The sequence below is a fragment of the Rhincodon typus genome, chromosome 10 (assembly GCF_021869965.1).
Source record: "Rhincodon typus isolate 14 chromosome 10, sRhiTyp1.1, whole genome shotgun sequence".
Taxonomy (NCBI): domain Eukaryota; kingdom Metazoa; phylum Chordata; class Chondrichthyes; order Orectolobiformes; family Rhincodontidae; genus Rhincodon; species Rhincodon typus.
This window is the reverse complement of record NC_063341.1, coordinates 5,308,651-5,335,248: the sequence shown is the minus strand read 5'-3', so window position 1 is coordinate 5,335,248 and position 26,598 is coordinate 5,308,651. Positions and strand designations below refer to the sequence as shown.

At 41.3% G+C, this 26,598-nt stretch overlaps 1 protein-coding gene and 1 long non-coding RNA gene across 9 annotated transcripts in view; one reads left to right on the top strand and one right to left on the bottom strand.

Annotated features, from left to right (window-relative positions):
* Positions 1-26,598, top strand: part of fam20b (FAM20B glycosaminoglycan xylosylkinase) — a 110,110-nt gene that overhangs the window by 66,265 nt on the left and 17,247 nt on the right. For all 8 annotated transcript variants that reach the window (XM_048601788.1, XM_048601792.1, XM_048601791.1 and 5 more), the window contains 2 exons: positions 17,190-17,299; positions 25,922-26,093. In XM_048601788.1, the coding sequence (XP_048457745.1) occupies positions 17,190-17,299; positions 25,922-26,093 (282 nt within the window). The remainder of the gene's footprint in view (positions 1-17,189; positions 17,300-25,921; positions 26,094-26,598) is intronic.
* LOC125484183 overlaps positions 7,001-26,598 on the bottom strand; it is a 58,269-nt gene continuing 38,671 nt past the window's right edge. Inside the window, exons 2-3 of the long non-coding RNA XR_007263021.1 lie at positions 7,339-7,364; positions 7,001-7,072 (exon numbers count right to left, since the gene is read on the bottom strand). This is a non-coding gene — a long non-coding RNA (uncharacterized LOC125484183). The remainder of the gene's footprint in view (positions 7,073-7,338; positions 7,365-26,598) is intronic.

Below are 26,598 nucleotides of genomic sequence, written 5' to 3'. Positions count from 1 at the left end.
AGGAGCAGGAAGGCTGATGTTTCGGGCCTGGACCCTTCATCAGAAAACCGAAACGTCAGCCTTGTTGCTCCTATGATGCTGCTTGGCCTGCTGTGTTCATCAGCTCTGCACCTTGTTGTCTCGGAGTCTCCAGCATCTGCAGTTCCTACTATCTTTGTTTTATTTCTAATTTCTTTAATGAGAGTTTCTTTTGATTAATTAGATGGGCTTTCTCTGACAGTTGGATGGTGCCAACTCTGGCAGGTAGCAGTTGTCTCTCTCTCTCTCAGATGACATTTGGCTCTCTCCAATTTTCCAAATGCCCTTGTCTTATATACCCACAGTGATGTAATCAAATTCTTATAATATGATTTAGTTTCAGGTTGTTAAAGCCATCAGATTTAAATTCAATTGCCTTATTGTTTCGAGGTGCTTTGTTTAAATTAATTGGCTGAATTCAACCTTGTTGCCACAATATCAAAACAAGACTGCTGTTTTGCCTGCTACCTGGCAGTCTTTTCTGATACACTTGTTTCACCTTTTTGAGGCTCTCTGTACAGGCAACTTCAGCTGCTGCTCACAGACATACATTTTTCTAAAAATTTCTAAGTACAGACAAAGCACAAATCTTTTAAAGGAACCACATGTTTTGGCTTCCTGCCTTCCACCTCAATTACTCTACCCATCTTCGTAACAAATCGTTAATGTACACTGTGAACAGCTGGCGACCCAGCACTGAACCCTGCAGTACCCCACTCGTCATGTCTTCCACTCTTAAAAAGTACCCATTTATTCTAACTCTCTGCTTCCTGCCTGCTAACCAGTTGTCTATCCACATCAATATTTTACCTCCAATACGATGAGCTTTCATTTTCCTCAAGTACTCTGGAATGCAGAGCATCAGGCCCTGGGGACTTATCCGATTTTAATGCCATCAATTTCCCCAATATCATTCCCTGACTAATGAAGATTTCCTTCAGTACAAGGAAGGCATTTGGCACACTTGCCTTCATTGGTCAGTGCATTGAGTATAGGAGTTGAGATGTTGTATTGTGCTGTGCAGGACTTTTAGAATACTGCATTCAATTCTGGTCTCCCTGCTGTAGGAAAGGTGATGTTAAACTTGAAAGGATTCAGAAAAGATTTACAAGAATGTTGCAAGGATAGAAGGATTTGAGCTGTAGGGAGAGGCTGATTAGACTGGGGCTTTTTTCCCCCTGGAGTGTCGGAGGCTGAGGGGTGACCTCATAGAAGTTTATAAAATCATGAGGGGCATAGATAGGGTGAATAGCTGAGGTCTTTTTCCCCCAGGGTACAGGAGTCCAAAACCAGAGGACGTATGGTAAGAGGGGAAAGATTTAAAAAAGAGACCTGAGGGGCAACTTCTTCACGCAGACGGTGCTGCATGTATGGAACGAGCTGCCATTGGACGTGGTGGAGGCGAGTACAATTACAGCATTTAAAAGGCATCTGGATGGGTACATCAGTAGGACGGGATCAGAGAGATATGGGCTAAATGCTGGCAAATGGGACTATATTAATTAGGCATATCTGGTCGGCATGGACAAGTTGGACCGAAGGGTCTGTTTCCGTGCTGTATAACTTTGGCTGTATCTGAATATTACTTAAATGGGGAAAGACTGCAGAAATCAGTAGCACGGAGGGATCTGCGAGTCCTCATGCATGAATGACAAAAAGCTAGCACACAAGTTCAGTTGGTAAAAGGGATGGCAAACGGACTGTTGGCCATTATTTCAAAGAAAATTGAGCACAAAAAAAAAGGAAATCTTGCCAATGCACTATGAGCACTCGTCAGACCAGAACTGGAAAGCAGTGAAAAGTTTTGGTCCCCTTATTTAAGGAAAGGTGTACCGGTATTAGATGCCAATAAATCCCAGTGCCTGACAATTTACATCCAGAATACTTAAAGGAGTGACTATAGAAATAGTGGATGCATTGGTGGTCATCTTTCAAGATTCTATAGACTGTGGAACAGTTCGTATATTTTGAAGGGCAGCTAATGTAACCCCACTATTTAATAAGAGGCAGAGTGAAGTGGAGGAATTATAGGCTGGTTCGTCCAAAATCAGTAGTAGGGAAATATTAGAGTCCATTATAAAATACTTAATAGCAGAATACTAGGAAAACAGTAATGGGTTTGGACAGAGTCAGCAAGGATTTATGAAAGGGAAATAATGATTGAAAAATTGTACTGGAAGTTTTCGAGGAAGCAACTACAAGAATTGTTAAGAGGGAGCCAGGAAATGTGGTTTACTTGAACTTTCAGAAAGCTTCGATAAGGTCTCACTCAAGAAATTGGCATGTAAAATTAAAGGGCATAGGATTGTGGGTAGTGCACTGACATAAATAGAGAACTGTTTGGCAGACAGGGAATAAATGGGTCTTTTTCTGAGTGGCAGCCAGTGGACTAGTTAGTAACACAGCTTCTATTGTTTGCCTGGCTTTGTTCCCATGTAGAGCTTTACCTGTTGTCTTGTAGGATTACCTGCATACTGGTTTAAAAAGTTCTTTTGGATGCATCTTAAGAATTCTGTCCTCTCTAAGCCATTCCTACCTTGTCTATCCCAGTTAATATTGTGGTAAGTGAAATCCCACACTATGATTGCCATGTTACTTTTACACCTTTCTGAGATTTGCTGACATTTCCATCATTCAATCTCTGCCTGATCATTTGGGGGTTAACAGTACTCTCCGAGCAATGAGATTACCACCTTTCTGCTTTTAAGTCCTACCCATATGGCCCTATTTGAGTAACCTTCAAAGATTAGATAAATGCAAGTTGTTGCATTTCAGTAAGGCAATCCAGGACAGGATTTACATAGTCAATAGTAGAGCCCTGGGGATGTTATAGAACAAAGAGATCTAGGGGTACAGGTTCATTGCTCCTTGAAAATGGAGTCACAGGTAGACAGGGTAGTGAAGAAGGCTTTCAGCATGCTTGCTTTCATCGGTCAGAGCATTGAGTATAGGGGTTGGGACATCTTGTTGCACCTGTACAAGACGTTGGTGAGGCCACACTGGGAGTACTGTGTGCAGTTCTGGTCACCTTACTGTAGGGGGGGGATGTTATTGAACTGGAGGGAGTGCTGGGGGGATTTGCTGAGATGCTAACTGGACTGGAAGGAGTTGTGGGGAGAGGTTGGATGGCCTAGGACTTTCTTCCCCTGGAGTGGGGGAGACTTGGGGCGGTGGAGGGGAGGTTGGGGGGGGTGGGGGTTGACCTTTATAGAGGACTGTGGGATCATGAAAGTTATGGATAGGGTGGATGGCCGACAGCTTTTCCCCATGGTGGGCGGGTCTAGGAGTGGAGGGCATGGGTTTGAGTCGGGAGGGGAGAGGTATGGAGGGGTCCGGGGAGGGGGGGTATGGGCGGTTTTTTCACGCGGAGGGTGATGAGTGTCTGGGACTGGCTGCTGGAGGTCATGGTGAAGGTGGGTACAATTTCATCATTTAAGAAACATTTAAATGGATACATGGATGGGACAGGTATGGAGGGATATATACCAAAATCAGGCAAATATGACTAGTTTAAATAGTGAAAACTGGGCAGCATGGGCAAGTTGGGCTGAAGGGCCTGTTTTCATGCTGTAGACCTCTATGACTCTATGATATCATGCCTCTTTATTGCAGTACTTGCCTCCTCGATCAAGATTGTGACACCCCCTGCTCTTTATCAAGACCACCGTTACCAGCTTGTTTACAGGAGGCACAGGGTGACTGGTTTACACTTACAAAAGGTTTCTGACTTATTATTTAAAAGTCAGCTAACAGCTCTGATGAGGGGAAATAAAATGGCTATCTTCAGATTAAGATGCTTTGTACTGCGGAGCAAAAGCAGGTCCTTCTCTTCCAGAGGTCTGATAGCTTCTGATCCTAACATTCACTCCCAGAAGATCACCTGGGAGCCAGTTGCAGTTTTTGGCAGATATCAATAGCTGATCATCGTACCACAGATCATTCAGTGTTTGTTGCCAAATCTCCATCCATACACAGACCTATGGCTTCAGCTTGTCGACCCAACAGCTGTGTAAACAGCACTTACAATGAGTACCAGATAATGTGCTATTTGTTGATGGCCAAATCTCCATTTGTATACAGCTCCCTGGTTCTACAATGAACAGCACCTACAATGAACATCAGTTAGCTTTCTTCTAAAATGTACAGAAATCCTTGTTTTTGAATCAGTCATTTTTCCATTTCAGTCCACAATTTTTAAAAAAAGAAAAATAAGAAGATACAATCTTTACATCCTGTATTCACTCACACATGCCATTTGAGAGCAATCCAGAGTTTAGACCCTTTTGAGGTACCTCTTTTTTTCAATCTGTTACCTAACTCCCTAAACTCTTGCTGTCAGACCTCATTCTTCTTTCTACTTATGTCATTGGTTCCTGTGTGAATTACGATCTCTGGCTCTTCATTCTTCCCCTTCAGAATGTATTGCAGCTGTTCAGTGAGTCCTTGGCCCCTGCCCCAAGGGAGGCAACAAATCATCCTGAAGTCACATCTGCAAGCTACAGAAATGACTATCAGTACCCTCACTATTGAGTCTCCTGCCACTAGTTGACTTCCTCTCTTTCTCTTCCTTGTTTATACACTTGCCAGAGGAACCGCCACTTTAACTATTCTCCACGACAGAAAAGCTGTTCTTGAGTGAGATGCACTTGTAGGCTTTCCCTCCCATCTTCTGACTGGCGGTCACCCAGTCCTTATCTAAATGCATTGCCTTAAGCTGAACAGTGACAACATCTAAAAACGTGCTATCTACATAACTGTCAGCCTTACAGATGCACAGCAGTTCCAGTAGCTGATATTCAGGCTCTTTATCCTTGTGTTCAAGCTGGTCAAACCAGTGGCACTTCCTGCTTATGTTGTCATCCATACTGCCAGAGACGCAAGACTTCCCACATACTGCAGACAATGCAGCACATGCGATTGAGCTTCCCTGCCATAAACTAAATAAAAAATTAAGTTTTCAGCTTTAAAGTTTAGATTAACAACTTATTCACTACCTCCTAATTAGCTCTCTGCTTTGAACTGATGTCATTTTTGTCAGTCTTTTAGAAATTTGGCATTGTTCCTGTTGAGGTTAGTTGGTGCTGCAACTGGTTCGATCTGGGCCTCGATCTTCCGGTTTTCAGTGAGAAGCTTCATAGCCACTGTTCATCCTCAGTCACTCCTCTGCTGCTGTTTCTCCAACTGGCTTAACCTGGGCCTTAATCATTCGGATTTCACTGAGCTCTGCTACCACTGTTCGCCCCCAGGTTTGCTCTGCTCCCACTGTTGCTCCAACTTGAAAACTTTGATTGAACTGTCCTTCAACTTTCAAATTGTAGGAAATTCAACTTAACATTATTGAATCTCTTATTTAACTAAAGAGTCCATATCCTGTTCTGTAAAATGTACGTTGCATTTCCTTCAAGGCCAATCAATATCTTCTTCCTAAGGCATGGTGCCTAGAACTGCTTAGAATATTCTAGTTGTGGTCCTTTGTATTGCTCTATCATTGCATCTATCCCTCTTGCATTTTTTTCTCCAGATCCGAAGGTCTTTAGTCATTTCATTATTTTCTGTGCCTGTACATCCCATTTTAATCATGTCAGTGCAGAGACACTCAAGTCTCTTCATACTTCAGTTTTTTTCTGGTGTTTCACCATTTAGAAATTATTTTGTCTTTGTTTTTACAAACACTGAAAGCAATGCATTTTATAAAATAATGAGCAAATAAAATTCAGCAAATTGAACAACAAATCACCCACCCAAGGGGTCTTCGATCATTCAGGGTGAACTAGTGGCAATTGGGAGGTAACTTCAGGGCATTGCTGTGTGCCAGGTGATGGTGCGCTTGAGGACTGGGCAATTTCTGTGGTGTGGATGATGGTGCTGCCTTGGTCAGTCACTGAGGGCATCCTGCCTCGAGTCTCACTGGTACTGAGCACTGAGAGAGGTGAAGCAAGGCCAAATCTTTACTCCAGCCATTGCAGACTGTACTTTATCCTTAATGGTGAGGAGACTGTCTTTGAGGAACTCTGCAAGACAGGCCCCACTTCAGAAAGCATCACGGTGCTGGTGGAGCTGGTGGCTCCCACCATCGGGTTAGCTGCAATCAAGGATGTCCTTGACACCACTGGACAGCAGGTTTCGAGTGGACTTACTATAGACTCAGTGAGGGCAGACATCATGTAAAGAATTTTTGTTGGACTTATAGTGACTGCAACTACAGATTAGGACTGGAACGCTGGTATCTTTTCCACTGAAGCAAGTTCAACATGGAAGTGACCTTTGCTGATGTACCTTGGTGCACTGGTTTGTTTGATTTGTACTGGTGCCTTGGGAGCTCGGGACCAATAACAGACAGTCATAATACCTCTGACCTTGTGTCACCTGCGCTTTACTGTCTTGATCCACATTTTAAAATGCTTTTAAGGTATCAGCTGGTTCCATGTTCACGTCCCACTCCAGGATGTGAACACCAAAATGAAAGCTGATACTCCAGTGCTGCAAGACTGAAGTACTTCTGAACTGTTGCAGGTGCTATCTACCGAATGAGATGTTAAACCAAAGCGACATATGGTTTGTTGGATGAATGGAAAAGATTCCATGGCACTACTTTTAAGAACAGCAAAGAAATTATTCAAGTTGTCATTTCTGAGATCTATTCTGCAATCAACATTTTTAAAAAGCCATTTAGTCATGACTGTATTTTTGTTTGTAAAAGCCTGCTTTGTGCACATATTGGCTATTGCATTTCCTATAACAGTGACTACACTTTGAAAGTACTTCATTGACTGTAAATTGATTTGAGAATCAGCTGGTCATAAAAAACCATTATTTAGAGATAAATCTTTTTGTCTAAGACACAAAATGCACTACAAGTGTTTAGAACAATTATTAACAAGTAGGTAGAACAGTTTGGCGTGTCCATACTTTCTGATGCAGTTGTAAAGCTATTTGTTTTTACTGATTGCAATTTAATTACGTTTATAACTTGCCTTCATCACCCAGAGGCATATTTCGACTTCTGGCCTTCCTGCATTGTCCTCTTGAGCAGTTGACGTGACCATTCCCGTTTCTGACATATCACCTATCAAAAATTAAGTATCAACTTTTCTCATTTTTACAAATGTAATTATCATTATCTGGATTGTTGTAAGCATGAAGAAAGCTTTACATTCTCATTTTCTCTCTGTCTCTTCCTCTCTCCTCCCTCACCCTCGCTTCCCCAATTTTTCTAGTATCTGCATAGCAACTGTCATCACTTCAGGTAATTCTGCCACCAAGTAAATTTTCACATCACTTGGTATATTACATTCTGTTTTTGTTAACACTTGTACTTACATGACAGCTGCTATGATCCTTTAAATCTGAAAAAGATAACAAATGTTGACTCTTAGGCAAGTTCACCAGTTTCTGTAATGAGAGCTTTACATTTCAGTAAACAGAAACTTAAACCCACTGTGGTTCTAGAATTTTGTCATATTTTATCTGATTAGGTAAAAATTTAATCTTTGAAAAATAACTTTAGGGGCTTGTTCTGGGCCACTAATTTACAGAGAAATAAGCTGCAGTTTTAGTCCTGATTAAATTGCATGTTTTTTGCTTCTGTAATCAAATTCAATCAAGAATTAAAATCTGTGCAGGGAATTGCCAATTGTAGCAAGGAAGTATCATTCTGTAGCATTAGTCATTGTGACTTTACACAGCATCACATTTCCATCTGCTTATTATGCTAGTTACATAGTCTTTGAATAGTGGAGTACCCATTAATACTAGCGATCCTTCCTTTGAATTGCTTACAGTACATTACCTCAAATGTGAGGTACATACTTGAATGTAACTTTGAGTCATACAAGTGGCCTGCTGACAATTGATGATGAAAAAGTAAAATGCTGTGCACTTTGCAAGTGGAAACATAATTAAAATTTTTTTTTTTTTCTGAAGTTTAGTAAGAACCAATGCATTGAACAGAACATTCATAGGAAATTAACTCTTGAATCAAAATATTGTAGGACAGTAGATAGGGTAGAAGGTCATTCAAGCTGCAAATTCATGTGCTGCTGAACCATTAAAATTTATTTTCAAAGAATATTTGAAATAATTAGAAGAATTAAATAGAGTAGGATTCTCCAGAAAATAATCAGCAAAACAAAATTGCACAGGTAGCAGTATTGTGGCAACCAGAGAGAAAGCAAATGCTTAAGAATGGTGAACCTAAATAATGGAACAAGTCAGGTTTCAGGTTCTTCAGTCTGTTAATTTCAACTCTTGTGACAAAGTACCTTGTGTTCCTTGTCTCTCTCTCTTTATTGTTTCCTTATTGGTTCTGGCTTCTTTTTTAACCTATTCATAAGATGTGGAATCACTGGCTAGGCCAGCCCATCAAATGCAGGCAAATGGGACTAGATCAGTTTTGGAAACCTGATCAGCATGGATGAGTTGGACTGAAGGGTCTGTTACCGTACTGAATGACTAACTACCCTGGACGAGCTGGTGGTGATCTGAACTCTTGAACGTTTGCATTTGGTAAAAACATTAGTGCTGGTTAGAAAGGGAGCTCCAGGGGTCATTAAACAAGAAAAACCCCGCAGATCCTGAAAATCTGAAGCAAAACAAATAGCTGGAGAAATGTGGCAGGTCTGGCAGCATCTGTGCGGAGAAAGCAGAGCCAACATTTTGGGTCTAGGGACTCTTCTTCAGAAGACTGCTGAGTTTCTCTAGCTATTTCTGTTTTAGCTGCAAGGTCATGATCCAGTAACAGTGAAGCATCAACAACAACACAGCTTTAGATGAAGATGGTTTGTGAAGACAGGAGGTGGTGTACCACTCATGTATCTATTATCCTTACCCTTGGTGATGGAAGCTGCTAGTTTGGAATCAGTTGTGGTGAATTACTGGAGTTCACTTGTAGATGATGCACACTGGTGCCAATGATAAAGACAGTAAGTATTGCTGAGGGTATGGCTGCCAATTAAGCAGGCTGTTTTGTCCTGTATGTTCTCGATTAATTGAGTGTTGTTGGTGCTAAAGCTAAACAGGTATTTCTCCTATAACAAGATAGCTGCATTCTTGTTTGACCTCACTCTATAGAAAATTGCCATACCTGTACAGCAGAAAGTTCGCGTTACCCAAACAGCGTCCACTATTCATCAATCACATTTCAGTCAATTTGTGTTAATGAAACATGCGTTATAGCAGAAATACTTGTACAGGCATATGGACAGTATTTCATCATTTTCATAACTTATGCCTTGTAGATGGTAAACAGACACTGGGGAGACGGGAGGTGAGTTACGTGCTTCGGGATTTTGAGCCCCTGACCTGCTCTTGTAGCCAGTGTTTATGCTGGTACAGTTTCATTTTCATCAATGGTAATCCCAAGATGTTGGTAATAGGGAATTCAGTAACAGTAATGTCGTTGAATATCGCAGGACAGTGGTTGGATTCTGTCTTGTTGGAGGTAGTCATTGCCTGGCGCTTGTGTGAATGTTTACTCACCAGCTGTCATGACCATCTTGGTTTGACTGCATATGGACATGGAATTCATGTGAATTCCAGTGGATTATCTTCATAATGCATGTGGTAGATTTTTTTTATTCATTCATGGGATGAGGACATCACTGGCAATGCCAGCATTTATTGCCCATCGCAGAGAGCAGTTAAGAGTCAACCACATTGCTGTGGGTCTGGAGTCACATGTAGACCAGACCAGGTAAGGGTGGCAGATTTCTTTCCTGAAGGACATTAGTGAACCAGGTGAGTTTTTCCAACAATTGACAATGGATTAATGGTCATCATTAGCCTCTTAATTCCAGATTTTTAAAATTGATTTCAAATTCTATCATCTGCCATGGCAAGATTTGAACTCAGGTCCCCAGAACATTACCTGGGTCTCTGGATTGATAGTCCAGCAATAATACCATGAGGCTATTGTCTTTCCTGCAAACACAGAATTGTCCAGTACTTTGAGGTGGGATCCAGGTATCATAAAACTATGAAAAGTGAAATTGGAATGATATGTGACTACTGTTTTGATAAAATTGATGTTTCTGAACTGTATTAATAGGAAGGAAGAAATTGATATGCTAATCCTTTTTGGGAAGTCCAGTCTAAGTCTTGTACTGAAGTATATACCTGTTTACTAATTTGTCAGAATTAGGAAGCCAGTGCTTTATTCATTGTATTTCTGGAGAGCAGAGCAACCAAAGGGATACTGTTATGATTGAAACTCTCAATGCTGTTAACAACCGAGTGACATGAAATAAATAATTTTGAAGATATGAAAAATTAATATAATGTGCCATGACATGTTGAAAATGTGCATGCCTGTTCAAATTATATTTGTTTCTTCCCATTTTAACTTGTCACTTTTTTTGTACAACTGATTGCCATAATGTTAATTGTTAAAATTGGTTTGATCTGGTGTTCATCTGGTGCCGTCAACAAACATTTTAAGCGAATAGCTGATCTTAAAGTAATGTGTAGTCCCTCATTTCCAAATCTAATATCTCAAAGTTCCAAGTTGGAAATTAATTTGCCAATTATATGTCCACTCTACAAGTCTACTTATATCTTATTGCAGTTTGTTGAGGTCCATCTCAATATTGATTCTTCCCTTGCCGAAATCTCTGTTTAGGAGAAAGTAAGTGGTATAGTTAGTTTTGTGATGAATTTAGAGATATGTAAGTCTCACCCATTAAACAACCTATAACATTAATTTACATTTATATTTTAAATAAGAAAATGTCCCAAGACCCTTAACAGGCACATTATTAAAAAAAACAGTAATCCAAATATGAAGCAGTTAGGTCAAATGGCCAAAACCTTGGTCAGAAAGGGAGATTACAAAGAGTGTTCGAAATGAAAAACCAAGTTATAGAGATGGAGAGATATAGAGAGAAAATTCCACAGCTGCAGGCATAACATTACTCCAGCTTTGCTAGCCACGCCTTATTAAATTTGGGGATGCTGAGAAGGCCAGAAATAGTGAGTGCAGAAATCCCAAGGAGTTTAGGGCTGAATTAAAGGATAAAGGGAGGGGACAAGGCCATAGACAAATCTGAAAACCAGGATGAGAATTTTGAATGTGGGAATTGCTTGATGTTTGTGTGGCGCAAGTGTTAGTTAGCATTTGTCATTTTCAAACCAGGATATCGTCCAGATCTAGTGGCAGCTGGACACAAACTGCTTTGATATTTGTGGAGTTGGAAATGGTGCCGAATATTGTGCAATCATCAGCGAACATCTCCACTTCTGACCTTACAATGGAGGGAAGGTCAATGATGAAGCAGCTTAAGTGGTTAGTGCTAACGACCCGGGTTTGATTCCAGCCTCGGGCGACTGTCCGAGTGGAGTTCGCACATTCTCCCTATATCTGCATGAGTTTCCTCCGGGTGCTCCGGTTTTCTCCCACAGTCCAAAGATGTGCAGCGTAGGTGGATTGGCCATGCTGGATTGCCCATGGTGCCCAGGGATGTTTAGGTTAGGTGGGTTAGACATGGGAAATCAGGGTCTGGGTAGGATGCTCTTTGGAGGGGCAGTGTGGACTTGTTGGGCAAAATGGCCTGTTTCCACGACATTAAGGTTGTTGGGCTTGGGACACTACCCTGAGAAACTCCTGCAAAGAAGTCCTGGAGCCAAGATGACTGACTTCCATCAACCACAATCACCTTCCTTTGTGCCATCGATGACTCCCACCAGCAGAGAGTTTTCCCTTGACTCCAATTTTGCTAAGACTCTTTGATGCCACACTCAGTCAGATGAGAACTTAATATCAGCAGCAGTCACACTCGTCTCATCTTGGGGTAACAAATGCACGTGTAAGGGTTTCAGTAGCAGATGAGCTAAGATGAAGGTGGAAGATTTTATGGAATTGGAGTTAGGGCATCTGAATGGTCACATAAATATGTGGTCAGAAACTCATCTTGGGTGTCAACCATGACACCAAGGCGGAGGACAGCTGCCAGAGAGAAGAATGTAGTTGATAGCTGGGGAACGGAATTTGAAGTGGCGATCAAAAATATTGGGTGAAATGTTCTTCAGCCTGGTGGTACAATCCATTTTTCAGCCATATCTTCCACCAGCAGAAACAGAAGTGGATCAATGCAGTCTGCGCAGGGGAGGGCCAGCAAGAATAGGAAAGTTAGGAGAAGGAGAGGACTTGCCTCAGTTTTACAACAATAGTTGCTATATTTGGGCAACTTTTTTATAGGTCTCAATTTTTTTTATTGATTGAGTGTTAGTTTAGTCAATAGGTGAGTCAGATGGAGGTGGTAAGTGAGTGGGTAGTCAAATCGGGGGCACTTAGATAGTCTTTGGGTCATATGGTCTTGTTGAAATCGGTCCAGGATGTCAGGTGGGGGCTGGTCGGGAGGATTGTTGAAAATAGGTGATAGATGGGATAGTCATGATTAGCTGTAGTCAAGTCTGGGCTGGTTGGTAGAGCACTCTGGTTTCATCAGGTTGGGAAAGTATAGTTGATGGTGATGTGGAGTTACTTGTGCTGCGCTGTTGAGTAATGTGTGCTAGCCACTGAATTAGACCTAGTATTAAACTATATAACATTTCAAAAGTATGTAGGCAAGCAAGCTCTGTGTGTGGCCAAGTCTCCATCCTGTGCTCAGGATCAGAGACATCAGAAGCATAAATTAACCCATCAGAAGTCTGAACTCACCAGGCACTTGGCTGTAAGTCAGGAATTCAACAGGGCCCTGATGCAGATCTCCCAACATTTGCCTGATCTTCGGTCTAGACACAGGAAAACTTTAGGAAAAAAATCTTATTGTGCTTTTGGATGATGTTGCTGAAGGATATCATGTAGTTGCGAAATAGGAGGGACTCGTGGTGAAAGGTGGTTTGACATTTGCTTCATATAAATCACTTGTTGGTAACTGTTCTGAAGGTGGATAACAGAGTTGAAATAAAGGGAATGTGCTCTGATTGGTAGAATGCAACAAGTGGTGTACCCCGGGGATATGTATTTGGACTGTCAATCTTTCACCGTTTATATCATCACTTGGATAAAAGAATAAAGTTATATATCCAAGTTTGCATACAATATGTTGTTGTGTAAAGTACAACATCTGACTGAGAGGAAGAAGTTAAGGAAGGAAGTAAACTAAGTGAATGGGGAAAAGCTGTGATACATAAATTCAATGTGGGAAATGTGAGACCATTTGCTTTTTCACATGATAGGTAGTTAATTGAAAGGGATTAATTAGGGAGCTTGAGGAGTTATTAGACATTTAAAAAAAAATTCTTTCATGTGACCATGTATGTCGCTGGCAAGGCCCATCCCTAATTGCTTTTAAACTGCAGTTTCAATTCTGTTGGTCACATGTCTGGATCCACATGTTGGCTAGACCAATAAGGACAGCAGATTATCTTCCTGGTGAAAGGATAGTTTTATATTCCAGATTTGTTAATCAAATTTAAATTCCACTATTTGCCATGGTGGGATTTGGACCCAGGTCTCCAGAGGGCTTCTGGTTACTAGTCCAGTGACATTATCACTTTGCCACCATTACCTTTTACGTTCTGTATTTATATGCCTGCATCTCATTTTGTGAAGAAAGTAGATCAAGTATTGAACTGTGCACACACTTTTCCATAGTTTCTTATGGTCCTGAGCAGAGTAGTTGTTGTACCAGGCAGTTATGCACCAGCTAGAATGCTTTCTATGGTGCATCTATAAAAGTTGGTGAGAGTTCTTTATTGACACCCCGAATTTTCTAAGCTGCCTGAGGGAGAAGAGACATTGTTTAAACTGAGAGAATTCTATCTTCAAGTAATTGCTGTGTGCAGTAATGGTTCTCTGTCATGATTTCTCTTGATAGTGGCCATCAAATCTGAACTCTAGATCATTGAGAAATGCGTATGCTTCGCAAAGTGATTACTAACATTAAACTCAAGAAAATGTCTTGCATAATTTGGAAAGTGATAATTGAGGACCTGACACAAAAATCGTAATAGGTGCAATGATAACAATCTCTCTCTCGATGTCAGAAAAACAAAAGAACTGATCGTTGACTTCAGGAAAAAGGAGGAGGACACATGTCTATCCACATCAAAGGAACTGAGGTGGAGAGGGTCAAGAGCATCAAGTTCCTAGGAATGACAATAACCAACAATCTGTCTTGGACCTCACACGTAGATACGACGGTCAAGAAGGCTCAACTACATCCCTCCCTCAGGCATGCCCATAAGGACATTCACTAACTGTTACAGATGCACCATAGAAAGTATTCCATCTATCTGGCTGCAAAACAGCCTGGTACGGCAACTGATCTGCCCAGGACCATGAGAAATTACAGAAAGTTGTGTGCACTGCCCAGACCATCACGGAAGCCAACCTCCCATCCATTGACTCCATTTATACTTCTCATTGCCGCAGAAAGGCTGCCAACATCATCAAAGACCCCTCCCAGCCCGGTAATGCTCTCTTCCAACCTCTTCTGTCAGGCAGAAGATACAGAAGCGTGAATACATGCACCAACAGGTTCAAAAACCGCTTCTGCCCTGCTGTTATTCGACTGCTGAATGGATCTCTCTAACTTGAAATAATATTGATCTTGCATTGTGCACCTCCTGTGCAGCTGTAACCTTTGTATGCCTTGCTCTGCCTCAGCACCCTATCATCTGTATGTCCTTGTTTGCTGTGACCTCCCTGTACTGCTCACAGAACAAAGTTTTTCACTGTACTAAGGTACATGTGATTACAATAAATCAAGCCAGATTATACTAAGACTGGTTTTGTATCTAAGGTTTTGGAGTAGATTTGTAGCTCGGGTTGTGGGTGTTGAGGTTTGGCTCGCCGAGGTGGTTTCTTGTTCTGCAGACGTTTCGTTACCATGCAGCCTCTGATGAAGCGTCGGTGTGTTTTCCCACCTGGTTTTTAAACTCTGGAGTCCATTGAGCTGGATTGCCTCACTTCTGGTTTTCCTTCGTTGTGGAATGTATATGGGGTCGAGTTCAATGTGTTTATTACCAGCATGCTTCGTGGAATGCCATGCTTCTCGGAATTCTCGTGCTTGTCTCTGCCTAGCCTGTCCCAGGATCTTGGTGTTGTCCCAGTCAAAGTGATGGTTCTCCTTTATCCACGTGGATTGAGATGAGTGAGTATTGGTCGTGTCTTTTTGTAGCCAGTTGGTGTTCATGTACTCTGGTTAGTTTCCTTCCTGTTTGTCCGATGTAGTGTTTCTCGCAGTCTCTGCAGGGGATCTTGTACATGACATTGGTCCTGTCCATGGCGGAGAGTGGGTCTTTAGTTCGGGTGAGCAGTTGTCGTAGGGTTGACTTGGGCTTGAGTGCCACTCTGATGCCTAGCGGTCGTAGGAGTCTTGTGGTGAGTTCTGACGTGTTCCTGATATCCTTGAAAACTTGGAAGAGGTATTCTTCTTCCTCTTGGTGTAGTTCCGTGTTGCTGCAGTGTGTTGTTGCCCTTTTAAATAGTGTTCGCACATCTGCGAAACAAGAAACCAGCTCGGCGAGCCAACCAACCTCAACTGGTTTTGTATTTGGCAGTTTGATTGAATTTTGCTTCTGCACTTAGCTTCAAAAGTTAAGGTTAAAGTAGTTTTTAAAAATACTGTTCAGAAATTGAAGGGGAATCATTGTTTATATTCAAGATTTCAAATTGCTTTGGAAATTATTTTTCTGTTGACTATTTATTTTATAAACCATTTTGAAACATTTTGTATACATTTAAATCTGTAGAAATACATTTTCAGACATGCGTATTAATTTTAAGTTGTGTGGAATAACAGATTTTTGAGAATTTAAAGTTTAGAAATGCATTTTTGTTTGTCCATGAGAATATTTGCTGTGAATTTGGACACACACTCTTTGCCCAAACCCACAATAATTAAAAATTCAACCCATAGAAAGTTGTTTCAAAACCTGAGTCCTACATTAATCAAATGTTTGCAATTCTGTTAAAAGTCCAGTTAAACTGGTGGAAGTCATTGAATCGCAAACAGGAATATTCATTATGCCAGTCTCACCAAGGTCTTATGTAATTGTAGGAAGTTTTATTCATTGCTGTATTCCAACTGTCTTGCAATTTAAGTCAATAAATGTCATTTGCCTTCCTAATTGCTTGCATTCCTTGTATGATCACACCCAAGTGGCACTCATGCATGGATCATGGTCCATAAGTAGTGGTATGAAGGCAAGTGTCCTTCATGCTGCAATCATTTCACTTCAGCTACTGTACTTCCCAGTGCCTGAGAAGTGAAACTATAATTTGTAAACTGGATTATTTGTAGTGTGCTAGGTTCATTAACATATTTAAATTGCCAGTCTCTGACAGCAGGTTGGCTGCATTTTAGGAACCTGGAAATGGGAGCTTTTGATGGGATTTCTAGTTGGCATTCAGAATTTACAAATTTGTATGTTCTAGCCTCTTTCCATTTATGTGCTAAATCTCCTCCCTAGATCTTTGCCAATTGCGCTGAGCAACAGGAAATCTAAAATATACCAATTTCAATAGTCTTTCAGTTTAGAAATTGCAAAAGGCTTGTATCACTTGAGGGATGATTTTGTGAAATCCCACAAGATTGTTTACTCTGTTAAACTGGTCCAAGAGAAGTTGCCACGCAGATGTTTAATGTGCTTAGCTGATGATATCTGCATTAATTACTGGCTTGGATCCTGTTTTATTAGCAACATGATGTGACTCTGCCAGTAAATATTCTACTATTTTTCATGAATTTGGTAAATTCAGTAAATCCAGAAATTAACACTAAACTGCACTGGCAATGAGAAGACTCATATATAACCACAAAAGAATACTGGTTACTGGAATTCTGAAATTAAAACTAAATGTTTGACGGTACTTGACAAGTCCACTTGTCTCCTGTGAGACAAGAAAGAAGTAACTTTTCATCAGAGCAGTTTATCTTTCCACAGATGCTGCTAAATTGTCCCAGCATTTTGTTTTAATTTCCTGTTTTGGCTTCTGTATTATACTGGAATTTCATAATAGGGTTTTTGTCTCATCACTTCTAAACCTCAAAGTGTTGAAACAGAACTGACAGATGAGTCTTCTCATCTGATTTTTTTTGCTGACTGCCACTTTACAGTCATAATAGGAACTTGAGGTGACAAACTGAATTCTTATAATTGCTTAGTCTGTATAAGAAAAGATATTTACTAGAAAAAGTAAGCTTTTTGATCTGTATCCTTTCACTCAGGATCTTGGGATTACGCCGGGCTCCAATGGTTGTTGGGAGATATGTGAACTTGCATACCGAGATAAAACCAGTCGCCTCTGAGCAGCTTCTGAGCACCTTCCTCACACAGGGTATGTTTTGGATATATAGTAATCCCAGATAATTACTGCTCTTCATTCCACAATCACATAAATATATTATGCAGGAAGATGCTGTTTTAACATAGCGGTGTACAAACTGGACACACACAATTAGATAATGTTATAGCATGGCAAGGTTTGAATCTGCTACAACTGCTGAATTGTTAAAGTGGAGTGTCTATTTTGATATTAAAAGTACGATTTATGCCTTTCTCCTGAAGCAAAATGTTGTTCGGAAAGAGTGACAGGAGTTAGATTTAAGCTACCCCCTTGGTCTTGTCTCCTCCAAAGGCAGCCAATTTGCAGCTTTTTGTAATCAAATGACATTCAAAACATAGTATAAGACTAAACCTAATTAAACTGGTAATAAAGCATTACAAATGAGGGATTATGAAAGAGGTGCTAATGTAATTCTTTGTTCATATGCTTTTCCATCTGATTGTGATATCTTGCAAAGTATATTTCTGCAGTTGTTTCCATCTATTTTTTAACATCCAAATTTAGTGGAGATATTAGATGAACAAGGCGAAGTACGTGTTGTAGTGGGTCTGTTTTTTTTCCTTCTGGATGCAATTAAAATCATATCTGGATCAAACTACTGTATTCAAACATATAACTACAGGTGCATAAAGAGCTAGAACATTGGAAATCTTTGATTCCTTGTCAGGAAACTACATACCTCTCTAGAGAACTGACTAATTTTAACCGTTACGTAGAGAAAAGCTATGTTTCCTCTCTGAAGTACCAACTCGGACATTTGCAACCGCTGCAAATTTAAAAGCCAATGATAAGACCATAATATGTAGGAGTAGAAGTAGGCCATGTAGCCCATTGAGTCAACTCCATTCAATGAGATAATGGAGATTTGCACTTTTCTGCCATAACCTGATTACTTTTGATTGCTTTACAGATTGAAAATCTATTTCAGACTTGAATATACTTAATTAACCTAGGCAATAACAGCCCTCTGAATTAAATAATTCCACAGATTCACCACCTTCTGAGAAAAAAAAACAAATCCCTTACTCATGAGATTATGCCCTGTTGTCCTAGATTATACCATAAGGTGAAACAGCCTCTCTGCATCTACCCTAAGAATCTTGCAATAAACTGGTCTCTCATTCTTTGAAACTCCAATGAGTACAAGCCCAATCTACTCAACCTCTCCTAGTAAGAAAATTATAACATACCTGGAATCAAGCAAGCAAAACTTCTCTGGATTGTCTCCAATGCCAGTATCTTTCCTTGGATCAGGAGACCAAAATTGTTCATTGAATTCCATTGACTAGTGCCTTTTTTGGTTTTAGCAATACTTCTCTCTTTTTATACTCTTTTTCATTTGAAATAAAGGCCTGCACTCCAATTGCCTTCCCTATGACACACTGAACTTGGGTGCTAGCTTTTAGGGATTTATGCACAAGGGCCCCCAAATTGTATAACCTAATTTTCCCATATTATATTCCATCTGCCAGGTTTTTGCGAACTCTCATATGCTTGTCTATATCCTTCTGCAAACTCTTCCTAACATCCCACTAGGTGCCTTCCCTCTTATTTAGTGTCATTTGCAAACTTGGCGATAATGCTTCACTTCCCTCATCCGAGTCACTAACATATAATGTAATTTAATTATGGCCCCAGAACTGATTCCTGTGGCACTCCACTAGATAGAGGTTTTGATTCTGAAAATTCCTTTTTATCCCAACTCTGTTTTCTGTTTGTTTGCCAACCTTCTCTTCGTGTTCATATATTTCCTGCAACACCATAGGCTCTTATTAAGTAGACTTATGTGTAGTACTTTACTGAATGCCCTTTGGAAATCCAAATATATCTGTTGGTTTCCCCTTTATTTATCCTGCTTGTTATCTTCTTTAAAAGCCTTTTTAAAAAAATTGTTAGGCATGATTTCTTCTTCATGAAATCATGCTGACTCTGTTTGATTATACTGTACTCTAAATGTTCTATGACTACATCATTTAAATAGACTCTAACGTTTTCCAAAGCTAGCTATTAAGTTAAATGGCTTATAGTTAGCTCTATTTTGTTTTCTTGCCTTTTTGAATTAGGATGTTACATGGGCAGTCCTCAGTCCTCTGGCACTTTACAGCATCTAAGGATTATTGGAAATTTACTACTGTCCTATTTTTTAGCTAATTTTGTATCCATGTTGCTGCTGACCTTCCTACAGCATGAGCTCTAATTTTTTTTATAGCACCTTTGGAAGCCCATTTACACCACATCAACAGCATTACCCTCACATTACTTCTTCAAAAACTTCCAGTAAGATAGTCAGATATGATTTACTCTTAACTCCATGGTGGCTCTTCGTATTTTTAATGTGACTATTCTGTCCTGAATAATACTTCCAGTGGTTTCCCCACAACCAAAGTTAAATCAACAGTAAGATGGGCTAAATAGGATGCCAAAACAGACCCTGAGCGTCCAGTTGCCTTCCACTTTAACACACTACCCTGTTCCCTGGCTAACATTTCTGTCTGAGGCTTGCTGCAGTGTTCCAGTGAAGCTCAGCACAAGTTGGAAGAACAACACCTCATTTTCATTTGGGGACCCTGTAGCCCTCTTGACTCATTATCGAGTTCAATAATTTTAGGGCCTCAACTCTCCCATGTCCATGGCCCCTACACCACACACCGGGCCTTCTTATCACACAGTCTGCCATTACACACTACCTGTTGTTAGTCACCAACAGTCCTAATTAATTCACCTAGCCAGATTGTTATCAATTCCTTGGTCTGTTCAACTGTTCTTCTTCCTCTTTGGGATCTATCTCCAACTATCATTTACTCTTTACCCCACCCCCCACCCTATCTTCCGCATATGAACTGACATGTTCCTGGCTACCATCAGTTCTGAGGAAGGGTCCTGGACCCGAAATGTTAACTGTGATTTTACTTCACAGATGCTGCTAGACTTGCTCAGCTTTTACAGCAACTTCTGTTTTTGTTTCTGATTTACAGCTCCGCAGTTCTTTCAGTTTTTATTTAGCATTTAACCTACTGCCACATCTCTTCTAGGCATGCCCACCTTGAAGAGGTTCTACTCCTCTCTCCAGGATTTCCGTTCCAATCTTTCTTCTTGTCCACCGACAATAATTTCACTGTCACTCCTGGTGTCTGACCAAGGATTTGCTAAAACTCATTTCCACAGCCATATCACATTCCTCAGTGACTGCCTCTGCCTCAGACTCGCCCCACGTGGATTCCAACTGAAGTTTCATCCCTCGTGCTTTGAATCCACCCAGAATCACAGGTATCTCCATGATGTTCAGCGTTCCACAGACAGCTGCTCTCGCTGCATCCTGAGATTGACACTCAGTGCCGTGCGGTGTCACATGCACATGCTCGACCTCTCCCTCCAACAGCATCACATCATGCTGGCTCAGGATTGCACCACTCCGTAGTTCCACTTCATCTTCTGGCTAATTTGCCGGGCTAACCAGAAGCTTTCTCTTTTCCTTTCGGGCATCAAGGCCCATAAGATGCAGTAACTCAGAGATATCCATGGCTATCTGGAACCTTCTCCCCTCCCCTTCCTCTGACTCTATCCCCCTACCCCAACCCCACCTCCTGTCAGGCATTCACCATCCCACCTAACCTTCTACTCTTCGATGCTAAATGTTCTGTACTCAGTAAAGGTCTCAGCTTTATCCTTCTGCGTCCCCACCTTAATGAATTTTGGACATGTGACATTGAACTCTTTTTCTTCCGTCTTCGCCTTTGTGCTCATTTCTTTGGACAAGAGTCCTCTCCCCGTCCCACAGACCCGTTCGTCCAGTTCCAACATGCCCCCTCCACCTGGACTCCTCCCTCTGGCCTTTTACCTGCACTCGATCTGTCTCGCACTGAGAACTGTCACCATGATATTGGTCACCTCAATTTCTCTGCACACCTCCTACTGCCCCCCTCCACAACCCAATCCAACCCATCTCCCTCTGAACTGACTGCACTCCTTGCACTTGGATCCAATCCTGACTGCTGTAGTCTGGTGTACTGACCTCCTACATTGCACAGGCTGAGCGCCAGCTCTCCAATACCACCACCTATCTTCCCCTGGACCATGACCCCAACATGGCACGTCAGGCCATTGTATCAAATATGGTAACTGACCTCATTTCATCTGCTGATCTCAACCCCCACCCCAAGCTGATAGACCCCAGCCCCACATAGCTCGCTTCTACCTTCTTCCAAAAATCCAAACAGGACTGCCCAGGCAGACCCATTGTTTCAGCCTGCTCCTGCCCCACAGAACCCATCTCTTCCTACCTTGACTTAGTCTTTTCTCCCCGGTGCAGTTCCTGCTCACATACATCCGTGATTCCTCTGGCGCTTTATGCCAGTTTCAGAATTTCCAGTTTGCAGGCTCCAGCCGCCGCCTCATTTCTATGGACGTGTGATCTCTTTCCATGTCCACCCCACACCGGGATGGGCTCAGGGCTCTCCGCTTTGCTCTCTGGAGCAAAAGCCAAAACGTCCTCATTCACCACAACCCTCCTCAGCTTGGCTAAGCTCGTCCGCACCCTCAACAACTTTTCTTTTAACTCTTCTTGTTTTCTTCAGGTCAGTGGGTAGCATGGGCCCCAATTATGCCTGTCTCTGTTCCAGTCCTATTCTGGCCCCCATCTATAACTCTTTATCTGATATATTGATGATATCATTAGTCCTGCTTCCCTCTCTTGTCCGGAATTGGAAAAGTTGATCGATTTCACTTTCAGTTTCCACCCTGCCCTCACTTTCTCCTGGTCTATCTCTGACTTATCCCCTCCCTTACTTGACATCTCTGTTTCCAATTCTGGGGTTAGACTGGCCACTAATATCCATTATAAAGCCACCGCGCCCACAGATACACGGAGACAATGAGGGCTGCAGATGCTGGAGGCCAGAGTCTATAGGGTGTGAGGCTGGAAAAGCACAGCAGGTCAGACAGCATCCGAGGAGCAGGAAAGTCAACGTTTTGGGCCCTAATGGAGGGTTTTGGCCCGAAGCATTGACTTTACTGCTGCTCGGATGCTGTCTGATCTGCTGTGCTTTTCCAGCCTCACACCTACAGACTCCATACATCCTCACACCCTGCTTCCTGTAAAGACTCCATTCCATTCTCTCAGTTCTTCTATCTCTGTCGCATGTGTTCCGCTGAGGCCAACTTCAACGAAAGAGCCTCCGAAATGTCCACCACCTTCCTCAACCAAGGATTCCTCAGCACCGTTGTCAACAGGGCCCTCAGCTGGGTCTGACTCATCTCCCATACTTCCCACCTCACCCCCTCTCGTCCCTCCTGCAACAGCGATAGGGTTCCCTCTGTCTTTACCTACCATCCCACCAGCATCCAAATCTAGAAGATCTTTACCTGCACTTCCCACAATCTAGTCTACTGCATTTGCTGTTCACAGTGTGATCTCCTCTACATTGGGGAAACAAAGCATAGACTGGGTGACCGCTTCACAGAACATCTACGTTCTGCTTGCAAAAAAAGACGCTGAGCTTCCAGTTGCCTGCTACATTAACACACCACCCGTTCCCTGGCCAAATCTAAGTCTCAGATTTGCTGCAGTGTTCTAGCAAAGCTCGGTGCACATTGGAAGAACAACACTTCATTTCTCCGCATGGGGACCCTGCAGCTCAACGGACTCAATATCGAGTTTAATAATTTTGGGGCCTGAACTCTCCCATGTCTTAGCCCCCTACAGCACACACCAGGCCTTCTTATCACACAGTCTGCCATTACACACTACCTATTGTTAGTCACCAACAGTCCTCATTACCAGCTATTCACCCTCCAAGCCAGATCGCTATTAACTCCTTTGTCTGTTCAACTGTTCTTCTCCCTCTTTGGGCTCTATCCTTCACTCCTAACCCCATCTCCCCCACCTTATCTTCTGCATATAAACTGACATTTTCCTAGCTACCATCAATTCTGAGGAAGGGTCACTGAGCCTGAAACATTAACTCTGATTTTTCTTTACAGATGCTGCCAGACCTGAGCTTTTCCAGTAACTTCTGTTTCTCTTATTAATTTAGGCTTACTGTTACAAACGTTTTTGCACAGAGTGTAATATTTGCTATTCTGCAGTCGTCGACCATTACCTCTGAATCTAGGGAATATTGAAAACTTATTGCCAGCCTCTGCAATTTCCCCTCTTTCTTACTTCTAAATCCTTGGATGCATCCCATCTGGTCCCAGTGTTTTATCAACTATAAATATCAACAACTTATCCAGTACCAACACCTTATCAATTTTGGATTGGAGTTTCCTATTCTGACACCACGGCCTAGGCAGCATTTGCCACACAGGTAAATGCGGATATAAAGTATTGATTTAATACCTCAGTCATGCCTGCACGTGTTAATCCCCTTTTTTGTTTCCTATTTTGTCTGACTTCTTTCATCACACTTTTACTGTTGATGTGCTTATGAAGACTTTGGGATTTCCAATTATGTTAGATATTTCTCATAATCCCTCTTTGGTTATCTTTTTCACCTCACTTCTGAACCTTATGCATTCAACTTGGTTCACAGTTATATTTACTACCTATGCCAGTCATAGGCACACATTTTATTCTTTAGCTTCTTCTCTATCTCGTTTGTCATCCAGGGAGTTCTGGATTTGTTTGTCCTTCTCTTTGAAGGTAACCCATTATTCAGTTAGTTTTTCCGCCAACCTTTTGGTTCCAGTCTGTCTGGCCCAGGTCTATGCTTACCCATGTTGAAATCAGCCCTTTGTCAACTGAATATTCTTACTCTGGATTTACTGTTGTTATTTTCCATCATAGTTCTACACCTTATGATATAATCATCACTAACCCCTATATGTTTCCCCACTGACAGTTAATGTACTTGATATACCTTGTTCCCAAAAGCCAGGTCTAGCAGTGCCTTCCTTCTTTTTGGACCAAACATACAATCTGTAGGAAATTCTTCTGACAGTCTACAAACACTTGCCCTTCTCCATCATTAACACTACCAGTATCCCACTGTATCTTGGGTAATTAAAGTCCCCCATTATAACTACTATATGATATTTACACATCCCTGTAATTTTCTTGCACATTGGATCCTCTAATTTCCACTAGTTGACAATTTATAGGTTACACCATGCAATTTAATTGCATCATTTTTATTCTTTAGCTCTAATCAAATGATTGTGAACTTTCTAGAATGCCCTCTTTGTCTAGTAATGCTCTCCCTAGATTATACCATTACCTCTGCCTGAATTGTGGTGTGACCCCATTTCTGAATGTGCTACTCATGGTCCTCTGACTCATGGATGTGCCACAGCGATTTCAGGCGTGCTTAAGCTCCAAAACATGGAGCTCAAGCTTGTGAAGCTTTTCACACTTGCTGCACATGGGTCTGTGTTGGTCCCGCGACATGTTCACAGCTCCCCACATGCTGAAGAATGGGCATTCTGGGCAGCAGAGGCACAAAAAACCTGAAGGTGTGATTCCCTGAAGAAGGTGCCTAAGAGCCTATTTGCTTATTGAGGTCAAGAGCATAACATTATGTGAGAAAAGGCACTCTGAGCTGTGGGGGAACCCAAGCGGTATAACTTTCAGTTAAAAGGTTTTTGTGACTGAAAATGGAATAATTCCATCGAGGGGTGGGGGGGGAAGTGGGGCCTGGAGTAAGTTGCTTAAATCACTGATTTAAGACAGGACTGAGTAATGTAGTTTTCGCCCAAAGGGTCTTTGACTTTGGAATTCTCTTCCCCAGACAGCAGTGGAGGCTATATTCAAAGCTGAATGAGTGATTATTTGTCCATAGGGTAGTGAAGGGATTTTTGGTGCTGGTGGTGTGGGCAAGGCTATGATTTTGCTGAACGATGAAACATGTTTGAACAGACTACACTTGCTCTGTTTCTTATGATTTTATTTCACTTTAGAACTACTGTGTGTTAAAATTATATTTTTTTAACTTTCCTGTTTATTACCTTAACAATCAAAAACAAATTCAATTTCGAAACAAAATATTGAATATAGTGGGAATGAGGCAGACCAACTGGCAGAATCCAAATGGCTTTTCTCATGTTCAAGGGCAGAGTTCTCGTTTTTCAATGCAAAAGGTGAATTATATTCATCGACTGAATAAATTAGTGTCTTATGCAATAATAAAACAATCATTTTCTCATCACTTTTGCACAGTTTTAAAAAAAATTGAGACGTCAAAAATACTTAAGTAGTTTGGGAGCAATGAAAGTAATGCAGCAACATTTGCAAGCCAGAAGTTATGCCATTGAGGTTGTGCAATTGTAGCAAGATACACAGTTTGGAATTTGCTGTCAACTTTTTTTTATTTATTTCACTGTATTACTCAATGCAGCTTACCAGTCTGATGCATATGCGTCAATGACTATCATTAACTGAGACAATACATATTCCCTCCACTGATCACTGAAATCCTGTTGACTTCTCTTAATTTTGTGATTTAACATAATCATCTCACCGTGATTAGATCTGAAGAAAATGGTAGCGCATTGAGGAGAAGACTTTTTCATCTTTTGTTCATTTAAATAGTAAAAGAACTTCATTGGTCCTGTGGAATGCTTCAAGTAAAACTGTTCAGTTTCTTGATTTGTCTTACCAAATTGTTTTATTGTTTTTAGGTAACAATAGCTGCTTCTATGGAAAATGTTATTACTGCAGAGAATCAGAACCAGCCTGTGCTGATGGGCACATTATGGAAGGATCTGTGATACTGTGGCTACCTGACATCTGGCCATTACAAAAACATAGACACCCATGGGGCAGAACCTACAGAGAGGGAAAACTAGCCAGGTATTCCCCCAGATATGTCAGCTTTTATTTGTTTAAGAGCAAAAATAATGTGACTGCAAGAAATCTGAAACAAACAGAATGCTGGATAAACTTAGCAGGTCTGTGTTGAGAGAAACAAAGTTAATGTCTCGACTCCAGTATGACTCCTCTTCAGAGCTGAAAGAATTTGCAAAGTTTTTTTTTAATACTTTTGACAGAGGTGGAAGTGGAACAAAGGAGCGGATGGTGTAGAACTATTATTTCTTCTACCAGTACTTGGTCCTCCTTCAAGTCCCCACCTTCCCTACCCCAAATAAATAAGTCCTTACTGATGGTGAAATACACAATAGAATTATAAACAACAACCTTTCATACAGAAAGCCACCAATCTTGTAATGAATCACTGAGGTGATGACAGGTAAAAATGAGATGCTTGGCCACGTGGAGAATTGAAGGATTGAAAAGGAGGGAAAATTAGGCATATATATCACTGATCTTCTCACCTGACTCACATGCTGTGGTAATT